The following is a 16,741-nucleotide window of genomic DNA, read 5'->3' as shown; positions in this document are numbered from 1 at the left end:
CTGGCATGTTCTAACCCCTGTCCCAAGGTTGCCTGTTTGGGGGCAAATGCCCAGACCTTTTGGTCTGAGCTGCCTGGGACCTGATCCCACAGGCATCCTGACAGGCTCTCCCTGGGCTTGCTGGCTCGAGTCTGCTGTCCACTGGCCAAAGCACTGGGCTGGGCAACACCTCTGCCCTGCCTGGGTCATGCCTGGGTGCAGCTGTTCCAGGACAGCCTTGCAGCCCACCCCTCCCCAGCTGGTCCCCTGAGTGGAAGCTCTCCCAGCAGGCACTCAGGGACATGGCTAGTACTGCAGGCCAGAGGCCAGGCACCCAAGGTGTGGAGGAACAGGCAGTGTCCATGTGGTCATTCAGATCTGAGCCCACTGCATGCCCTGCTGCAGTCATGCCTCAACCCATCTCACAGATGGGGCGTCCAAGCCCTGATCACAAGCTGACAGAAGCAGCTCTCGCCAAGCCCATGCTGTGCCCGGGCAGGCCCTTGAAAAGCCATATGTGTCCAGGTGACGCCACTGGCCCTAAGCCTGGCTCCCTTCTCTCCACGGATGCCAGCCCTTTGAGGGTCAGGGCCCATGGACATGATGCCCTGCAGCTCCTACTGAGCCTCAGCATGTCTACTCCCTCCCACTGGCTGACCCCCCCCCAACTTGGAAATGGGGTGGCGGGGGAATGCAGACCACTGGGGAATTCCTGTGTGGCACCACAGCCCAGAATCGAGCTCTCTCAGGGACCTTCGGAGAGGGTGGGACGGGTTCTACTCTGGACTGCTGAGGAAAGCCATGGAGGCCCCGGGGTGAAGATAAACTCTGGGGCTGTAGGTGCCGTCCTGCCCCAGCCATACCAGCCCCTCCATGCTCCTGCAGCCTCCTGTGGCCCAAGAGCGTGCAGTCAGTGGGGCTCCCTGGAGGAAAAGGGATAGATGCCTGAGTAAGTGGTCTCATGGGAAGAAGAGGTAGGCACAGAATAGGTGACAGGATGTCTTAAGAGCAATAGATGTGCCTGGTGACACCCCCAGGGCAGATGAGGGCTGGGAGGCAGGTGTACCCCACTGGCTCACCTGACGTGTGGTGGGCTTGGCAGGCTCCTCACCCGGCCAGGCCCCCAGAAAAACCCAGCATGCGAGGGGGAAAAGGCACCAGGAAAAGGGCCTTTCCAGGAGCTTCCCCACCCCACTTCACCCCGGGCTCTGGCTTAGGAGCTTTCAAGCCTGGTGGTTAGTGTTGCCCCTGCCCCGCAGCCCAGAAGCTGTTAGAGAAGAGGGCCAGGGCGGCCGAGGCTGGAAAGAGCAGAGCTAGGCACAGGCGTAGCTGCCCATGTGGGTGCTACAGAGAGGGCCCTACCATCCGGCTCTTCAACATAAGGCTTGGGTTTCTTTCTCAATTTGGACTTCTTCTTAGCGTTTCTTTCCAGGAGCTCTTTTATGTGCTGTGTCACTGGGGAGCAAACAGAAGCATGAGGACCACAGACACAAGGCCCAACGCTCGTCCATGTGGCCTCCGACCCACTGGCAAGGAGGACCCTGGGCTGCTGGGGGCCACCACATTTCTGCTGCCACCTGCTTGATTCCTGAGGGGACACAGGGCCTGAGGTCTTCTGGCTGATGGGGTCAAAGGCCTATCGGGCTCTGGGGCGGATCCCCTGCTGAGGTCCCTGGGAGTACAGGAGGTGAGGGGAGTCTCTGTGGGTGTCTGCTTCCTGCTTAGACTCCCGGCAGGGATGGGAAGGGTGTGAATGAGTGCTCAGCACCTGTGGGGTGTGCGTGAGCGTGTTTTGGCACACTTGGGCTAAGTGTGAGTGTATCTTGGCACACCTGTGGTATGTGTGCGCGTGTCCTGGCACACCTGTGGTATGCATGCATGTCAACGTGTGTGTGTATGTGTGCGCATATGGGGCTGAATGACGGAGCTAGGGTCCCATCTGGACCCTGTCTGGACAGTGAGTTGGCCTCCTCATGCAGGAAGCGCAGGGAAGGTGCCATGGCATGAGGGCTAGTGTGCAGGCAGCTTGTGTCCCCTGTGGCCAATATCCAGGCGGAGAGGCCCCGGAGGAGACCCCAGCCCTGTGTCTGGTTCCTAACAGTTGTGTGCTGGGTAGCTGAAGCTGGGTCAAGGCCCGGGCCATGGTGCTGGGACTGGTACTTGATGTGATGCCCGGCCTGCCCACCACACAAGCCCCCAAACCAAACAAGTGGATGGTGTGGTGTGGCGCCACACGATGCTGGGCAGCAGGTAAGTCCACAGCCTCACACGGGGTAAACTGACCGGCCCAGGCCTCCCAGTCCGCAGGGCCATGTTGGGCTGGGGAGACCTGGACAGCTGGACAGCTGCCTGCTGGGCACCCTTCTCTAAAGTGAGACTCGCGGGGCTGGGGGCCCAGAGCAGGCCTGTCACTCAAGGCACAGTGGGAATATGGAGGAAGAGGAGGAAGGGCTTCCGGGATGGCAGCTCCTCTGAATCAGGTCTCTCCAGGCTCAGCCACTCTCTATCCCTGAGCCCCTCTCTCCCACACCTGCCAGCATCAGCCAGAACCAAGAGACAGGCATGCTGAGCTAAGACTGTGAAGGCTGAGAGTGGTGGGAAACTCTCATGTCAGCTACGGATGTTAGTTCCTAATAAAACTGTAGATAATATTGATTCGTCAACATGAATACATGTACCAGTGAATGCAAAATGTTAATAATACGAAGGTGAGGGGTAGTATCTGAAAACTCTACTTTCTGCATGATATTCCTGTAAACCCACAACTACTATAAACAGCTTCAGGGCAAAAAAAAACACTTTCAGGGCAAAACCCCACCCTTCCAATATGGCTTTCTCTTGATCTTGGAATAAAATTTCAACTTCTATGTCCCCTCAGAGCCCCAGTGGGTCTGCCCTGCTGACCTCCCGCCCTAAGCCTCACAGATACTGCTCTCTTCATGGAGCTCTGACCACAGAAAATCATCATTTTCAACCATTACAGTAACAACTGACGGAGGCAAGAGTCATCAATGGATACTAAAATCATTGGGAAAATTTCTTGAGGAAAAAGACAATTACACAGTTTCATCTCATCTTATCTTGCAACAGATTACTTATTAATTAGAAAGGGGGAGATGAGTAAAGAAATCTGACCCTCTGGCTGGGCGTCAGCGCTAACACACCAGTGGTGGCCCTGGCACCCTGGGCCTCCTGAAGCCACCCACTGGAAAGGCCCAGCGCCTCTGGGTAGCATTTCTGCCCAGAAAGCCTCATCAGAGCTGAGTGACGAGACAAGCCCAGATAGAAGGACATTCTGCAAAGCAGCAGGCCCACACTCTCCCTGACGAACGACGGAGGAAGTGCCAGACTGAAGATGGTTAAAGAGACACCAGAGCCGACTGCGAGCCACTTCCCTGGATGGGAGAAGTGAAACGGACAAAGGGGAGCACGGGCCAAGGAGTGGGGTGTGGGCACTACCGAGCATGACCTGCCCGAATCACGGCTGCAAGGTGGAATGGTGATCTTTTGCTCCCAGGGAAACATGTCGGAATATTCAGAGTGAAGAGTCACCGTCTTTGCTCAGGGGAAAAAAGTGCCTCAGGGCAAACAGATAGATGTTCTGACAAGAGGGAGAGAGGAAGCAGGTGGAGCCACAGGACGACAGGTGCGTCTGTCTGGCTGCAGGGCGCACATGGGAGGTGGCATGTGCTCAGGACACAGAGGGCAGAGGCCAGGTGGGGTGGTCGAAGCTTAAGGAGCCTGGGACAGTCCACGTGGTTGAGCGTGAGGGCTCAGAACGTGCGGCCCAGTGCTAGGGAGGCAGACCCAGGTCAAGCATAAGGGGCGGAGCGGAGGGTGAGTGTGGCTGAAGGAGGATCAGGGTCTCTTAAGTCACCAGAAGGAAAGCTAGGAGATAAAAAGTGGGACTGGATACCTTAGAGAAAAGAGTGGACGATGACGGTGGCTTACTGTACAAACATAGGAACGGTCTTCCGTGAACTTGAGCAAACGTACGTCACTATTAAAAGGTGTTAATAATATTACACTATTACAAGGGTGATGGATGGGGAAAATACAATTAATGCAGTCTAAGGATTATAATTAATGGTAATGTTGTGATATTATTTTATTAATTGTAAAAAAGGCACCACACCAAAGCTGAATGCCAATAATGGGGGTATGGGGTGTTTTTCACACTGACCGCAGTGGTGAAGGCATAACCATACGACTACACTAAGAGCCACTGAATATGCACTCAGGTTGGAGCAGTGTGTGAACAGAACTGCTAAAAAAGAAAAAACTCCCATGGTTGGGAGGGGGGAAGATTCTTACAGCTTATAGATACAATATTCTGGTAAAATACAATGTTTATTAAGATAAATGTGCCTCAGGTCGCCAAACTATTCAGCGGAACACAGGGCTGATACTGACCCCACGGCTGAGCCCTGGGCCGCAGTGGCCCGTCTGTGCGGCAAGGGCTGCTGGGAGCAGAGGCTGGAGCTGTTCTAGCATCAGCAGATGACCACCTCCCACCTCCAAAATAAAACAACAAAATTTCCCCTAGACACAGAGGCCAGGCTTCTGGCATTTAACACTACAGAGCGGTCACAGTGCACTGCAGAGGTAGAGAGTGGGCTGACAGGCTGCTACAGACTCCCAATCTGAAGACAGAGATAAAGGGAAGTGAATAAAGCGCGGTGTGCCTGCCTCTGAGGAAAGAAGTTACTCGAGGCAAGTCTAAAGTTTGTTCTTTGATTTTTACCTTATTGGGTTTTCATTTTGGTTTTTTGGGTCTGTAAATGTCTTTATAGAGAGATGCTGCGTGGCCTTTTACCCAGTTCCTGCGGGTTTTGCCGGGCATAGACCTCTGCTTGGGGCTGTTCTGCTTTCAGCACCTGGAGAATGTGGCGATTTGAACGCTGCTCCTTTCAGGGGCCTTTTTGGCTCTGCCTGCATTGAACATTTCCTCTTCTCTGCTTTTCAGCAGCTGCACCACGTGTGTCTAAGAGTTGGCTGAGTTTCTTGAATCTGTGGGTTGATGTCTTCTGTTAGTTTTGGAAATTTCTTGGCCATTATTTCTTCAAATATTGCCTTTTCCATTTGCTCTCTCTCCTCTCCTTTCTGGGACTCAAATTATATATTATACCTTTTGACTATGTAACATATGCTCTCAGGTGCTGTAATTCTTTTTTTTAATCCATTCATTTTCTGTGGGTCAGTTTGGATATTTTCTAGTCTGCCATTAAACCCATCTAATGGGTCTTTAATTTTGGATATTATTTATTTCAATTCCAGAATGTCCACTTAAATCTTTTTCATATATTCCAGTTCTCTGTTGAAATGGTCCATTTTTTTCATCTATTTTGCCCATATTTTCCTTAACACATTAATCATAGTGATTTTAAAGCCCTTTATCTGCTTACTCCAAAATATGGGTTGTGGTGGTTTGGAGCTGTATGTTCATGCTTTTAAACTTAATCCTTTCCTGTAGTGCCTTCTGATGAGGCTGCTTTTCAGTTAAGGTGTGGCCCACCTCCTTTAGAATGGATCTTAGTCCTCTCACTGGAGTCCTTTGTAAGAGAATGAAATTCAAAGAGAGAGAGAGAGACCAGAGGAAGAAGAGCTGAAGAAGAGAGGCCACCACGTGCTCTGGCATGTGACAGAGGAGCCCAGGACCAATGGTCACTGGTAGCCAGTCTCAGAATGACAGTCCTGTGGGAAGAAAGTATCACCTTGATGACGCCTTGATTTGAACTTCTAGCTTCAAAACCGTGGGCCAATAAATTCCTGTTATTTATACCAGCCCAGTGCATGGTATTTGCTTGAACAGCCCAGGAAACTAAAGTATGGGTCATCTATGAATTGCTTCCATTTCCTGTGCCCCCCATTTCCTGTGCCCCCACCCCCTTATTGATCACATTTCCCTAGTAATTTTTGGCTCCAGGGAGATTAGGAAATCAGGGACCCAGCCTACCAGCTCCTTAGGTCTGACTCTCCTGAGCTTTCGGGAGAAAGCCCAGCAGTCCAGGAGATTCTGCCCATCAGCTCTGAGCTGAGCTCCTGAGCCTCCGGCCTTCTCCACCCGCCCCTGTACCCCTTGCCTCCCCACCCAGCACTTTCAGTATCTGTCAGATGTAGGCACCCACCAGGACTCTGCCACCCAAACAGCATGCTGCCTTTCAGAAGCTCTTGGTCTGGCTCCCTAGCCTGTTATAGCAAAGAACTACAGTGTGGGAAAAACCAGCCACCTCCACATTTGGGGCATTTTCAATTTCTAATATGTCATGCCAGCCCCACTTTTTCTTTCTTTTTTAAAAATTTTTATTAGTAAAACCGACCAACATACAACACGAACATTCTTAATGTATGAAAATTCCATACTCGGTGTGCAATCAGTGGCCCACGATATCATCACATAGTTGTATATTCATCACCACGATCATTTTTAGAACATTTACATCAGTCCAGAAAAAGGAATAAAAAGAAAAAACTCATACATACCATACCCCTTACCCCTCCTTCTCACTGACCACTAGTATTTCCCTCTACTCAATTTATTTTAACATTTGTTCCTCCTATTATTTATTTTTAATCCATATTTTTTACTCATCTGTCCATACCATAGATAAAAGGAGCATCAGAGCAAGGTTTTCACAATCACACAGTCACTTTGTGAAAGCTGTATCATTATACAATCATCTTCAAGAGACACGGCTACTAGAACATAGCTCTACAGTTTCAGGCAGTTCTCTCTAGCTTCTCTAATACACCTAAAACTAAAAAGGGGTTATCTATATAATGCATAAGAATAACCTCCAGGATAACCTCTCAACTCTGTTTGAAATCTCTCAGCCACTGACACTTTATTCTGTCTCATTTTTCTCTTCCCCCTTTTGGTCGAGAAGGTTTTCTCAATCCTGTGAGGCTGAGTCCCAGCTCATTCGAGGATTTCTATCCCACATTGCCAGGGAGATTTACAGCTCTGGGAGTCATGTCCCACGTACAGAGCGGGAGGGCAGTGAGTTTAATTGCTGTGTTGGCTGAGAGAGAGGACACATCTGAGCAACAAAAGAGGTTCTCTGGGGGGTGATTCTTAGGCCTATTATTTTTTTGTAGAGCAAAACTACCATTTTATTATAGATGACATGCTTGGCTACATATATTATCTAAGAAAATCTGTGAATAAACTATCAAGATTAATACAAGATTTTGGCAAGAGTGTAGAGAAAAAGAATCTACAAAATTAATAGTCCTTTGTTACACCAGCAATAACCAAATGGGAAATATAATTTAAAAGTGTGTCATTCATAGTTAACAGAAAAATCTGTAATTTTTCATAGTCAAAGCAAAATCTGAGAAAAATGAGCAAGACTTTATAGAGAAAACCATAAACATTTATTAAAAGGCAAAAAAAATTGAATGTAGGGAGAGAAAGGCCACTATCCATGGATAAGATTTAACATTGTAAAAAAGTGAATCCTAAATTTTTTAAGTCAGTGAAAATATAAAAACTCCATCAAAATATATATAGAACTTAGCAAACTGATTCTAAAGCATTTATGGAATATACGTACAGAAAGAATTAAAGAAATGTTCACAGATAAAATGACATAGTACCGGAAATTTGCTTCAAAAGAACCTGGAGTGGGGGTAGGGTTTAAGCGTGGATAGATAAAAAAAGATTGGGCTTGAAGTGACAATTGTTGAAACTGGGGGATGGGCAGATGGGAGTTCACTATCCTATTTTCTTTACTTTTTTTAATGTTTTAAATTTTCTATAATGTAATGTAAAAAAAAGTTTGAGGAGGAAAAATAGCTGTGCTGGTTTGAAATAATGTATGTACCCTAGAAAAGCCATGTTTTAATACTAATCCCATTTTGTAAAGGCAGCCGTTTCTTCTAATCCCTATTCAGTATTGTATGTTTGAAACTGTAATTAGATCATCTCCCTGGAGATGTGATTTAATCAAGAGTGGTTCTTAAACTGGATTAGCTGGAGGCGTGTCTCCACCCATTTGGGTGGGTCTTGATTAGTTTCTGGAGTCCTATAAAAGAGGAAACATTTTGGAGAAAGGAAGAGATTCAGAGAGAGCAGAACAGAACAACACAACCTCAAGAAGCAGAGTCTACCAGCCAGCGACGTTTGGAGATGAAGAAGGAAAATGCCTCCCGGGGAGCTTCATGAAACAGGAAGCCAGGAGGGAAAGCTAGCAGATTTCGCCATGCTCACCATGTGCCCTTTCAGATGAGAGAGAAACTCTGTGTTCGCCATGTACCCTTCCACTTGAGAAAGAAACCCTGAACTTCACTGGCCTTTTTGAACCAAGGTATCTTTCCCTGGATGCCTTAGGTTGGACATTTCTATAGACTTGCTTTAACTGGGACATTTTCTCAGCCTTAGAAGTGTAAACTAGCAACCTATTAAATTCCCTTTTTTAAATGCCATTCCATTTCTGGTATATTGCATTCTAGCAGCTAGCAAACTAGAACAATAGCTTAAAACATCCTTTTTTTGAGGGGGGGGGGTGAATCGGGGAAAGCCAAATTGGGAGAATTTACAAGAAAGCAATATATTCCAAAGGTGCAGAAATTAAAACAATGTGACATTAGTGCAGAAGTATAAAAATAGACTGCTTGAAAAGAATAAAGAGCTCAGAAATAGACCCATGCATGTTTGGGAATTTGGTAATATGACAGAAGTGGCATTACAAGTCAGTGGGGGAAATAATGGACATTCAACATATAACTTAGGATGACCGATCTATAAATGGTGGATGGGGGAAAGCCCATTAAACATGATGACAACTTCATGCTGTCCTCAAAAAGATACTTTAGATGAACAAAAGCCCAAAGGTAAATAATCAAAAATTGGTAGAATAAAATGTAGGACCTAGCTTTGATTTTGTGATTGTAAACATATGAAAAAAGGAAAGGATAGAATAATAAATATAGCATGGTGTCATTTATAAAAAATTACACTTATAAAAAATTGTATAATAGATAGGTGTAAATATATGGATATGTCAAATTTTAAAAACAAAACAGGAGTAGAAAAAATTACAACTCAAACACACCAAAATGGGTGGGTAGAGACTAGCCTGTGCTGTTTTTTGTTTTTATTGTGAAAAATGACACAGATACAAAAATGCAATAAATTTCAAAGCACACCATAACAATTAGTTGTAGAACATACTTCAGAGTTTGGTATGGGTTACAATTCCACAGTTTCAGATGTTTACTTCTAGCTGCTCTAAGACACTGGAGACTAAAAGAAGTATCAGTATAATATTCAGCACTCATACTCATTTGTTAAATCCTGTCTTCTCTGTTATAACTGCACCTTCTTTCTTAGGCCTATTTTTAAGTAGGCTTAGACTGTCCTTTGTGGGGATAAGTTGCATATGAACAAACCCCAAGACTGAGGGTTTGGCCTCGTGACTTTGTTGTCCTCACTGCTTGTGAGAATATCAGGCCTTCTCCAAGCCAGCGCTGCCAGTCTGTCTTCCCTGTGGCAGATATCCTCCGCGCGGTCCACTGGCTCCCCATGCCTTGAAGGAGTCATTCTAACTGTCCCACAGAAGGAAACAGGTGCTGACTGTCAGCTCATCTCAAAAGCTCTGCCCTCCCTCGAATTCCGGCTTAACTAGTCTCTTGCTCCACATGTCCCACTAAGTCTTTAAAAGTATGGTTTATTTCTGCCATTCCTCTGGCTCTCCTCTAATGGCTGCATGAGATGTGCGGTCTCCCTGTTGTGTCTCACGTGGGAGGAAGTCCATTGCTCAAATTTTTGTTTGACTTTATTAGTTTATCTGTCTTTGGTCATAATGTGCATGCACACCAAGCATTCTTTTAAAACATTTTTTAGATTTTTATTCTGGCATATTTACTTTTTTTGAATTCAGTGTTTGTCAACCTATATTCAGATACAAGTTCCTGTACAATGATTTAACTAGAAAGCAGTGATGTTTTGTCTTTTGAATTACCTTTTCCTCCATTTTTTATGCATATACATTTTTAGAGTCTAAAAAATCTCCAATATTGATTACAAAAGTCATTAATTTCAGGACTGTCTGAAGCGACCACTCTTCCTGTAATTCCTCACGACACTGGCCTTCATAGCTCTAGATACCATACATGGGCTACCTGTACTACTACTCGATTTTTTCCAGTTTTAGGCTTTATCTATGCAACATAATTTTGGTGGGGTCAGTTGTTTTTTTACTATCTGACTATGTAAATGCTTTCCACACTTGAACCAGGTTTTCTTTTAATGATTGCTAATCCATTCCTAAACTCTGTAAGTTTGTGTGCAAACACACAAAGTATTTTTATATTTTTAAAATGTTTATTCTGGTAACCTACATACAATATAAAATTTCCCATTTTAACTGCTTTCACTATGTTGTATTACCATCAACAAAACTTTCCTATCACTACAGATAGAAACTTTGTACCAATTAAGCATTACCTCCCCATTTCCTACACCCACCCATGGGGTAGGATTCTAATCACTGACTGCGAATCTGTATACTCTATTGCACATGAGTGAGATCATACATTATTGTCCTTTGGAGTCTGGCTTATTTCACTCAACAGGATGTCTTCAAAATTCAACCGTTATACCATGTACGAGCACTTCATCCCTTTTTATGGCTGCATTATAGTCATTGCGTGGATTTACCGCATTTTGTTTATATATTTATCTGTTGATGGATAACAGATCCACCTTTTGGCAATGGTGACTAATGCTACATGAATACTGGTGTGAAAAGGTCTGTTCAAGTCTCTACTTTCAATTATTTTGGGTATATACACCTAGAAGTGAGACTGCCAGGTCATATGTTAATTCTGTTTAACTTTTGAAGAACCACCAAACTGCAAACTGTTTACACAGCAGATGCACCATTTTACATTGCCACCAACAGTGTACAAGGGTTTCCATTTCTCCACATCCTCGCCAACACATTTTTTTTTTTAAGTAATACCATTTTAGTGGGTATGAAGTAATACCATTTAGTGGGTATGAACTCATTGTGTTTGAGTTGCATTTCCCTAATGGCTAGTTATATTGATCATCTTTTCATGTGCTCATTGGCCATCTGTATATCTTCTTTGAAGAAAAACCTGTTCAAGTCATTAGCCCATTTTAAAAGTAAAGCTGTTTGTCTTTTTGATATTGAGTTGTAGGGGTTATTTTTATATTCTGGATATTAAACACTTATCAGATATATGGCTTCCAAATATTTTCTCCCATTCTATAGGTTGTTTTTTCAGTTTCTTGATAATGCCCTTTGATGAACAAGAGTTTTTAATTTGATGGAGTCCAGTTTATCTATTTTTCTTTTGTTGGTCATGCTTTTTATTTTTTTAAATTAAAAGAAACTTTAAACACTTTTAGATTTACAGAAAAACTGCTAAGAAAGCACAGATTTTCCAAACTTCCCTACCCTCCACTTCCCCCTATTATTAACATCTCACATTCATATTATACATACAATTAATGAGCCAATATTCATGCATTATTAGTTTATGGTTTATTCAGATTGTCTTTGTTTTTTTATATTTTTATTGACAAAACAAAATAACATATAAACGCGAACATTCTTAACATATGAACATTCCATACTTGGTGTGCAATCAATGACTTATAATATCATCACACAGTTGTATATTCATCACCATGATCATTTCTTAGAACATTTGCATCATTCCAGAAAAAGAAATAAAAAGAAAAACTCATACATACCATACCCCTTACCCCTCCCTCTCACTGACCACTAGATTTCCATCCACCCAATTTATTTGTTGGTCATGCTTTTGATATAAAGTCTGAGAATCCGTTACCTTATACAAGGTCCTAAAGATGTCTCTCAATGTTACCTTCTAGGAGTTTTATAGTTTTGGTACTTATAATTAGATCTTTGATACATTTGGAGTTAGTTTTTGTAAATGGTAAAAGTTAGAGGTACATTTTCATTCTTTCACATGTGGATATCTAGTTTCACAGCAAAGTTTGCTGGAGAGATTAGTCCTTCCCCACTGAATTGACCTGACACCCTTGTCAAAAATCAGTTAACCAACAAAACTGTCTATTAACAGATGAATGGATAAACACAGTGTGACATATACACACAATACCATTCTACCATAAAAAGGAATGAAGAGATGGTACATGCTACAACATGGGTGAACGCTGAAGACATCATGTAGAGTGTAAAATAAGCCAGACCCCAAAGGACAGATATTATGATTACAATTATATGAAATAATTAAAATATGAAAATTTATGGTCAGAAGTTAGAATACAGGTTACCAGGGGGAGGGGTGGGGGCGGGGAAGGGGGGTGGTTAATATCTAAAAATTGGTATAGAGCTCTGATTGGGGTGAAGGAAAAGTTTTGGTAATGGACAGCAGTGACGGTAGCATAACATTACACATATAAATAATACCACGAAATTGTACACTTGAAAGTGGTTAAAGAAGTGGGAAATTTTATATTTTATATATATATAGGTTACCAGAAAAAAATCCTAAATAAAAAACCCCTTAGAACTATACAAAACAAAGAGTGAGCCCTAATATAAACTATTGACTATATATAATAGTATAATTATAATAATACTGGTCCATCAATTATAAAAGAATTACCCCACTAATGCAAAATGTTAATAACTTTGCATATGGGGGGCTTATATGGAAATGCTGTACTCCGTATTATTACAATTTTTTGTAAACTTGTAACAGCTCAGATCAATTTTTAAAAAATTGGTCATTGATGTGAGGGTTTATTTTTGAACTCCCAATTCTATTCCATTGGTCAATATGTCTGGACTTGTGTGAGTACCACATTGTTTTGATTTCTGTAGCTTTGTAATCAGTTTTAAAATTGTAAAGTATGAGTACTTCAATTTTGTTCTTTTTCAAGATGGATTTGGCTGGTTTGGAGCCTTTTACCTGTCCATATGAATATTTAAAAAATAATTCATTTTTAATTGTGGCAAAATATACATTAATATGGTAATTTAAAATTAAAATTAATTAAAATTTAACTATTTTAAGAAGATAATTCTTTGACATTAAGTACATTAACTATATAGTGTAACTTTCATTATTACCTATTTCCAGACTATTTTCATCATCCAAAAACCCAAACTCATATTCAGTTAGCCAACTTCACATTCCCTCCTGTCCCCACCTCTGGCAACCTGTATGCTACTGTCTGTTTCTATGAATTTGCTTATTCTAAGTATTTTGTATAAGAGAAATAATGCAGTATTTTTCCTTTTCTGTCTGGCTAATTTCACCCAACATGATGTCTTCAAGATTTATCCATGTTGTAGCATGTACCAGCACTTCACTTCTGTGTTTACAGTTGAGTAACATTCCAGTGTATGGAAAGACCACAATTTGTTTGTCCATTTATTTGTTGATAGGCATGTGGGCTGCTTCCACTTTTGCTGACTGTGAATAATTCTGCGATGGACATTAGTGTACAGATATTTGTTCCAGTCCCTGCTTTCAATTCTTCTGTGAGTATCCTCGAAGTGGGACTGTTGGGTCATCTGGTAATTCTATGTTTAACATTCTGAGGAACTGCCACACTGTTTTCCATTGCAGCTGCTTCATTTTACATTCTCAGCAACAATGAATGAGGGTTCCTATTTGTCTAGATCCTTGCCAATAAGTGTAATTTACAGGTTTATTTTTTTTTTTAATAATAGTCATCTTAGTGGGTGTGAAGTGGTATTTTATAGTTTAATTTGCAATTCTCCAAAGTCTAATGACGCTGAGATGCTTTCTATAAACTTATTGGCCATTTGAATATCTTCTATGGAGAATTTTTTTTTTTTTTTTTTTTTTGCATGGGCAGGCACCAGGAAACTAATCTGTGGAGAAATTTTTAGTGAAATCTTTGACCCATTTTAAAATTAGGTTGTTTGTCCAGATGTATGGTTTCTAAATAGTCTTTCCTATTCTATAGGTCATGTTTCCACTTCCACAGAATTTTAAAATTTTGATGAAACCCATTTAATCTATTTTTTCTTTTGTTCCTTGTGTTCTGGTATAAAATCTAAAAAGCCATTGTCAACTATAAGATCCTGGAGATATTTTCCTACTTTTGAAAAATATTTTTGTTTCAGTAATATTTACAACATAAAATTTCCCTTCATCCACATTTTATATATATATACACATATCAGTAGTGTTATTACATTCCCAGTTTGTGCTTCTGTCACCATCATCCATTATTTCCCAATGTTTCCTGTAAGAGTTTTATAGCATTAGCTCTTATACTTAGGGCATTGATTCATTTTGAATTAATTTTTGTACATAGTAGTGGTAGGGGTCCACATCTTTTTTCTTTTCTCTTTTTTTTGCATGTAGATTTCCAGTTGCTCCAGCATCATTTGTTGATGAGACTATTCTTTCCCCATTGAATGGACTTGGCACCCTTATTGAAAATCAGTTTTTCTCTGGACTCTGCAATTTCTTCCACAGGTCTATATGTCTATTTGCATGACAATAATAGACTGTTTTAAATTCCTGTAGCTTTGCAGTAAGTTCTGAAACCAGGAAGTGTCAGTCCTCCAACTTTGTTATTCTTTTTCAAGGCTGTTTTGGCTATTTTGGGCACCTTGAAATTCCATAAGAATTCTGGTAGAGATTGCATTAAATTTGTCGAGTGCTCTATGCAGTATTGGCATCTTAACAATATCAAGTCTTCCAATTCAAGAACATAGGATGTTTTCCCATTTATTTAGGTGTCTTTATTTTTTTTCAGCAATGTTTTATAGACACTAGTGTTCGAGTCTTTCCCCTCCTTGGTCAAATTTATTTCAGGTATCTTATTCTTTTAGATGTTATTGTAAATGAACTGTTTTTCTGATTTCCTCTTCAGACTGTTCATTACTGGTGAGTAGGAACACAACTGACATCTGGTTGTTTGTCTTGTGTCCTGCACCATTCCTGTATTCATTTCTAAGTGCTTGTGTTAGCTTGCAAGCTGCCAGAATGCAATATACCAGAACTGGAACAGCTTTTAGAAGGGGGAATTTAATAAGTTACAAGTTTACAGTTCTAAGCCTATAAAAATGTCCAACTAATGCATCAAGGGAAAGATACTTTAACTCAAGGAAGGTCAGTGGGTCGGGAACACCTCTGTCAGTTGGGTAGTCACATAGTTGGCATCTGCTGGTTCCTGCTCCTGGGCTCCATTGCTTTCAGCCTCTATTCCTGGGTGGGGCGGGGGCAGGGTGTTCTTCACTTTGCTTCTCTAGGGCTGGCTTTCATCTCTTGGCTTCTCTTGGCTCTTCCCAGGTTCTGGCTTGCTTAACATTTCATGGTGACATCTGCTGGGCTCCAGGCATCTCCAAATATCCTTGTCTCTTTCTCTAAGTGTTGGCATCTGTGTCAGCTCTTGGCTCTAAAGTTTCTGTCAGCTCTGCTCTGAGTTCTCTTCAAAATGGCTCCTCTTTTAAAGGACTTCAGTAATTAATCAATACCCATCTTTAATGGGCACAGTCACATCTCCACCTAATTGAAAGGTCACAACAGGGGCATTTTCCTTCCACATCTCCAAAGGTCTCTGGCTGTGTGGGCTTTGTTGGCGCTAAAGCTTTTTCCAAAATGGTTTCCTCTTAAACGGTTCCAGTAAGCGACCCCACCTTGAATGGGTGGAGACACATCTCCATGGAAACCACCTAAACAAAAGGTACCACCCACAATTAGGTGTGTTACATCTCCATGGAAAGAATAAAAAAGATCTCACTCAGCAATATTGAATGAGGATTAGAGAACATGACTTTTCTGGGGTACACAATCGCTTCCAACTGATGTAGTCATGGTATATAATCCTTTTCATATATTGTTAATTTTAGGTTGCCAGTAATTTGTTAAGGATTTTTGCATCTATATTCATAAGGGATATTGGTCTGTAACTTTCTTTTCTTATGTATCTATACCTGGCTTTGATATTGAGGTGATGTTGGCCTAATAGAATGAGTTAGGTAGTGTTCTCCCTTCTTCAATTTTTTGAAGAGTCTGAATAGGATTGATGTAAATTCTTCTTGTTATGTTTGGTAAAATTTACCAATAAAGCCATCTGGTCCTGGCTTTCCTTTCTTGGGAGGTTTTTTATTACAGATTCAATATTTTTACTTGTAATTGGTCTGTTGAGATGTTCTATTTCTTCTTGGAATATTTTTCTTCATTTCTATTTCACATTGCTCATTACTAATGTATAGAAATGCTACTGATTTTTTTTCTTTTTTTTTTCTTGCTACTGATTTTTATGGATTGATCTTGTAGCCCACCACTTTGTTAAATTCATTTATTAGCTCTAGTAGATTTTTGATAGATTTTTTGGGGGGATTTTCTAGATATAGAATCATGTCATTTGCAAATAGGGAAAGTTTTACTTCTTTCTTTTCAATTTGCATTCCTTTTATTTCTTTTTCTTGCTTAACTGCTCTGGCTAGAACTTCCAGTACAATGTTGTATAATAGTGGTGACAACAGGCGTCCTTGTCTTGTTCCTGATCTTAGGGGGGAAGCTTTCAGTATCTCACCATTGAGTACTGTGTTTGCTGTAGGTTTTTCATATTTGTCCTTTAATAATTTGAGGATGTTTCCTTTTATTCCTAGTTTTCTGAGTGCTTGTATCAATAAAAGGTGCTGGATTTTTTCAAATGTCTTTTCTGTGTCAATTGAGTTGATTGCGTTTTTTCCCTTTTTTCTATTAATGAGGTATATTATATTAACTGACTTTCTTGTGTTGAACC

General features: G+C 41.8%; 1 protein-coding gene across 3 annotated transcripts in view; it reads right to left on the bottom strand.

Moving 5' to 3' along the window:
* ARHGAP39 (Rho GTPase activating protein 39) overlaps positions 1-16,741 on the bottom strand; it is a 234,914-nt gene that overhangs the window by 6,558 nt on the left and 211,615 nt on the right. For all 3 annotated transcript variants that reach the window (XM_077166465.1, XM_077166466.1, XM_077166464.1), the window contains exon 7: positions 1,342-1,434. In XM_077166465.1, coding sequence (XP_077022580.1) covers positions 1,342-1,434 — 93 coding nt within the window. The remainder of the gene's footprint in view (positions 1-1,341; positions 1,435-16,741) is intronic.

Source organism: Tamandua tetradactyla, chromosome 6 (genome assembly GCF_023851605.1).
Source record: "Tamandua tetradactyla isolate mTamTet1 chromosome 6, mTamTet1.pri, whole genome shotgun sequence".
In the NCBI taxonomy this organism is placed as follows: domain Eukaryota; kingdom Metazoa; phylum Chordata; class Mammalia; order Pilosa; family Myrmecophagidae; genus Tamandua; species Tamandua tetradactyla.
This window is presented reverse-complemented; position numbering and strand designations above follow the sequence as displayed.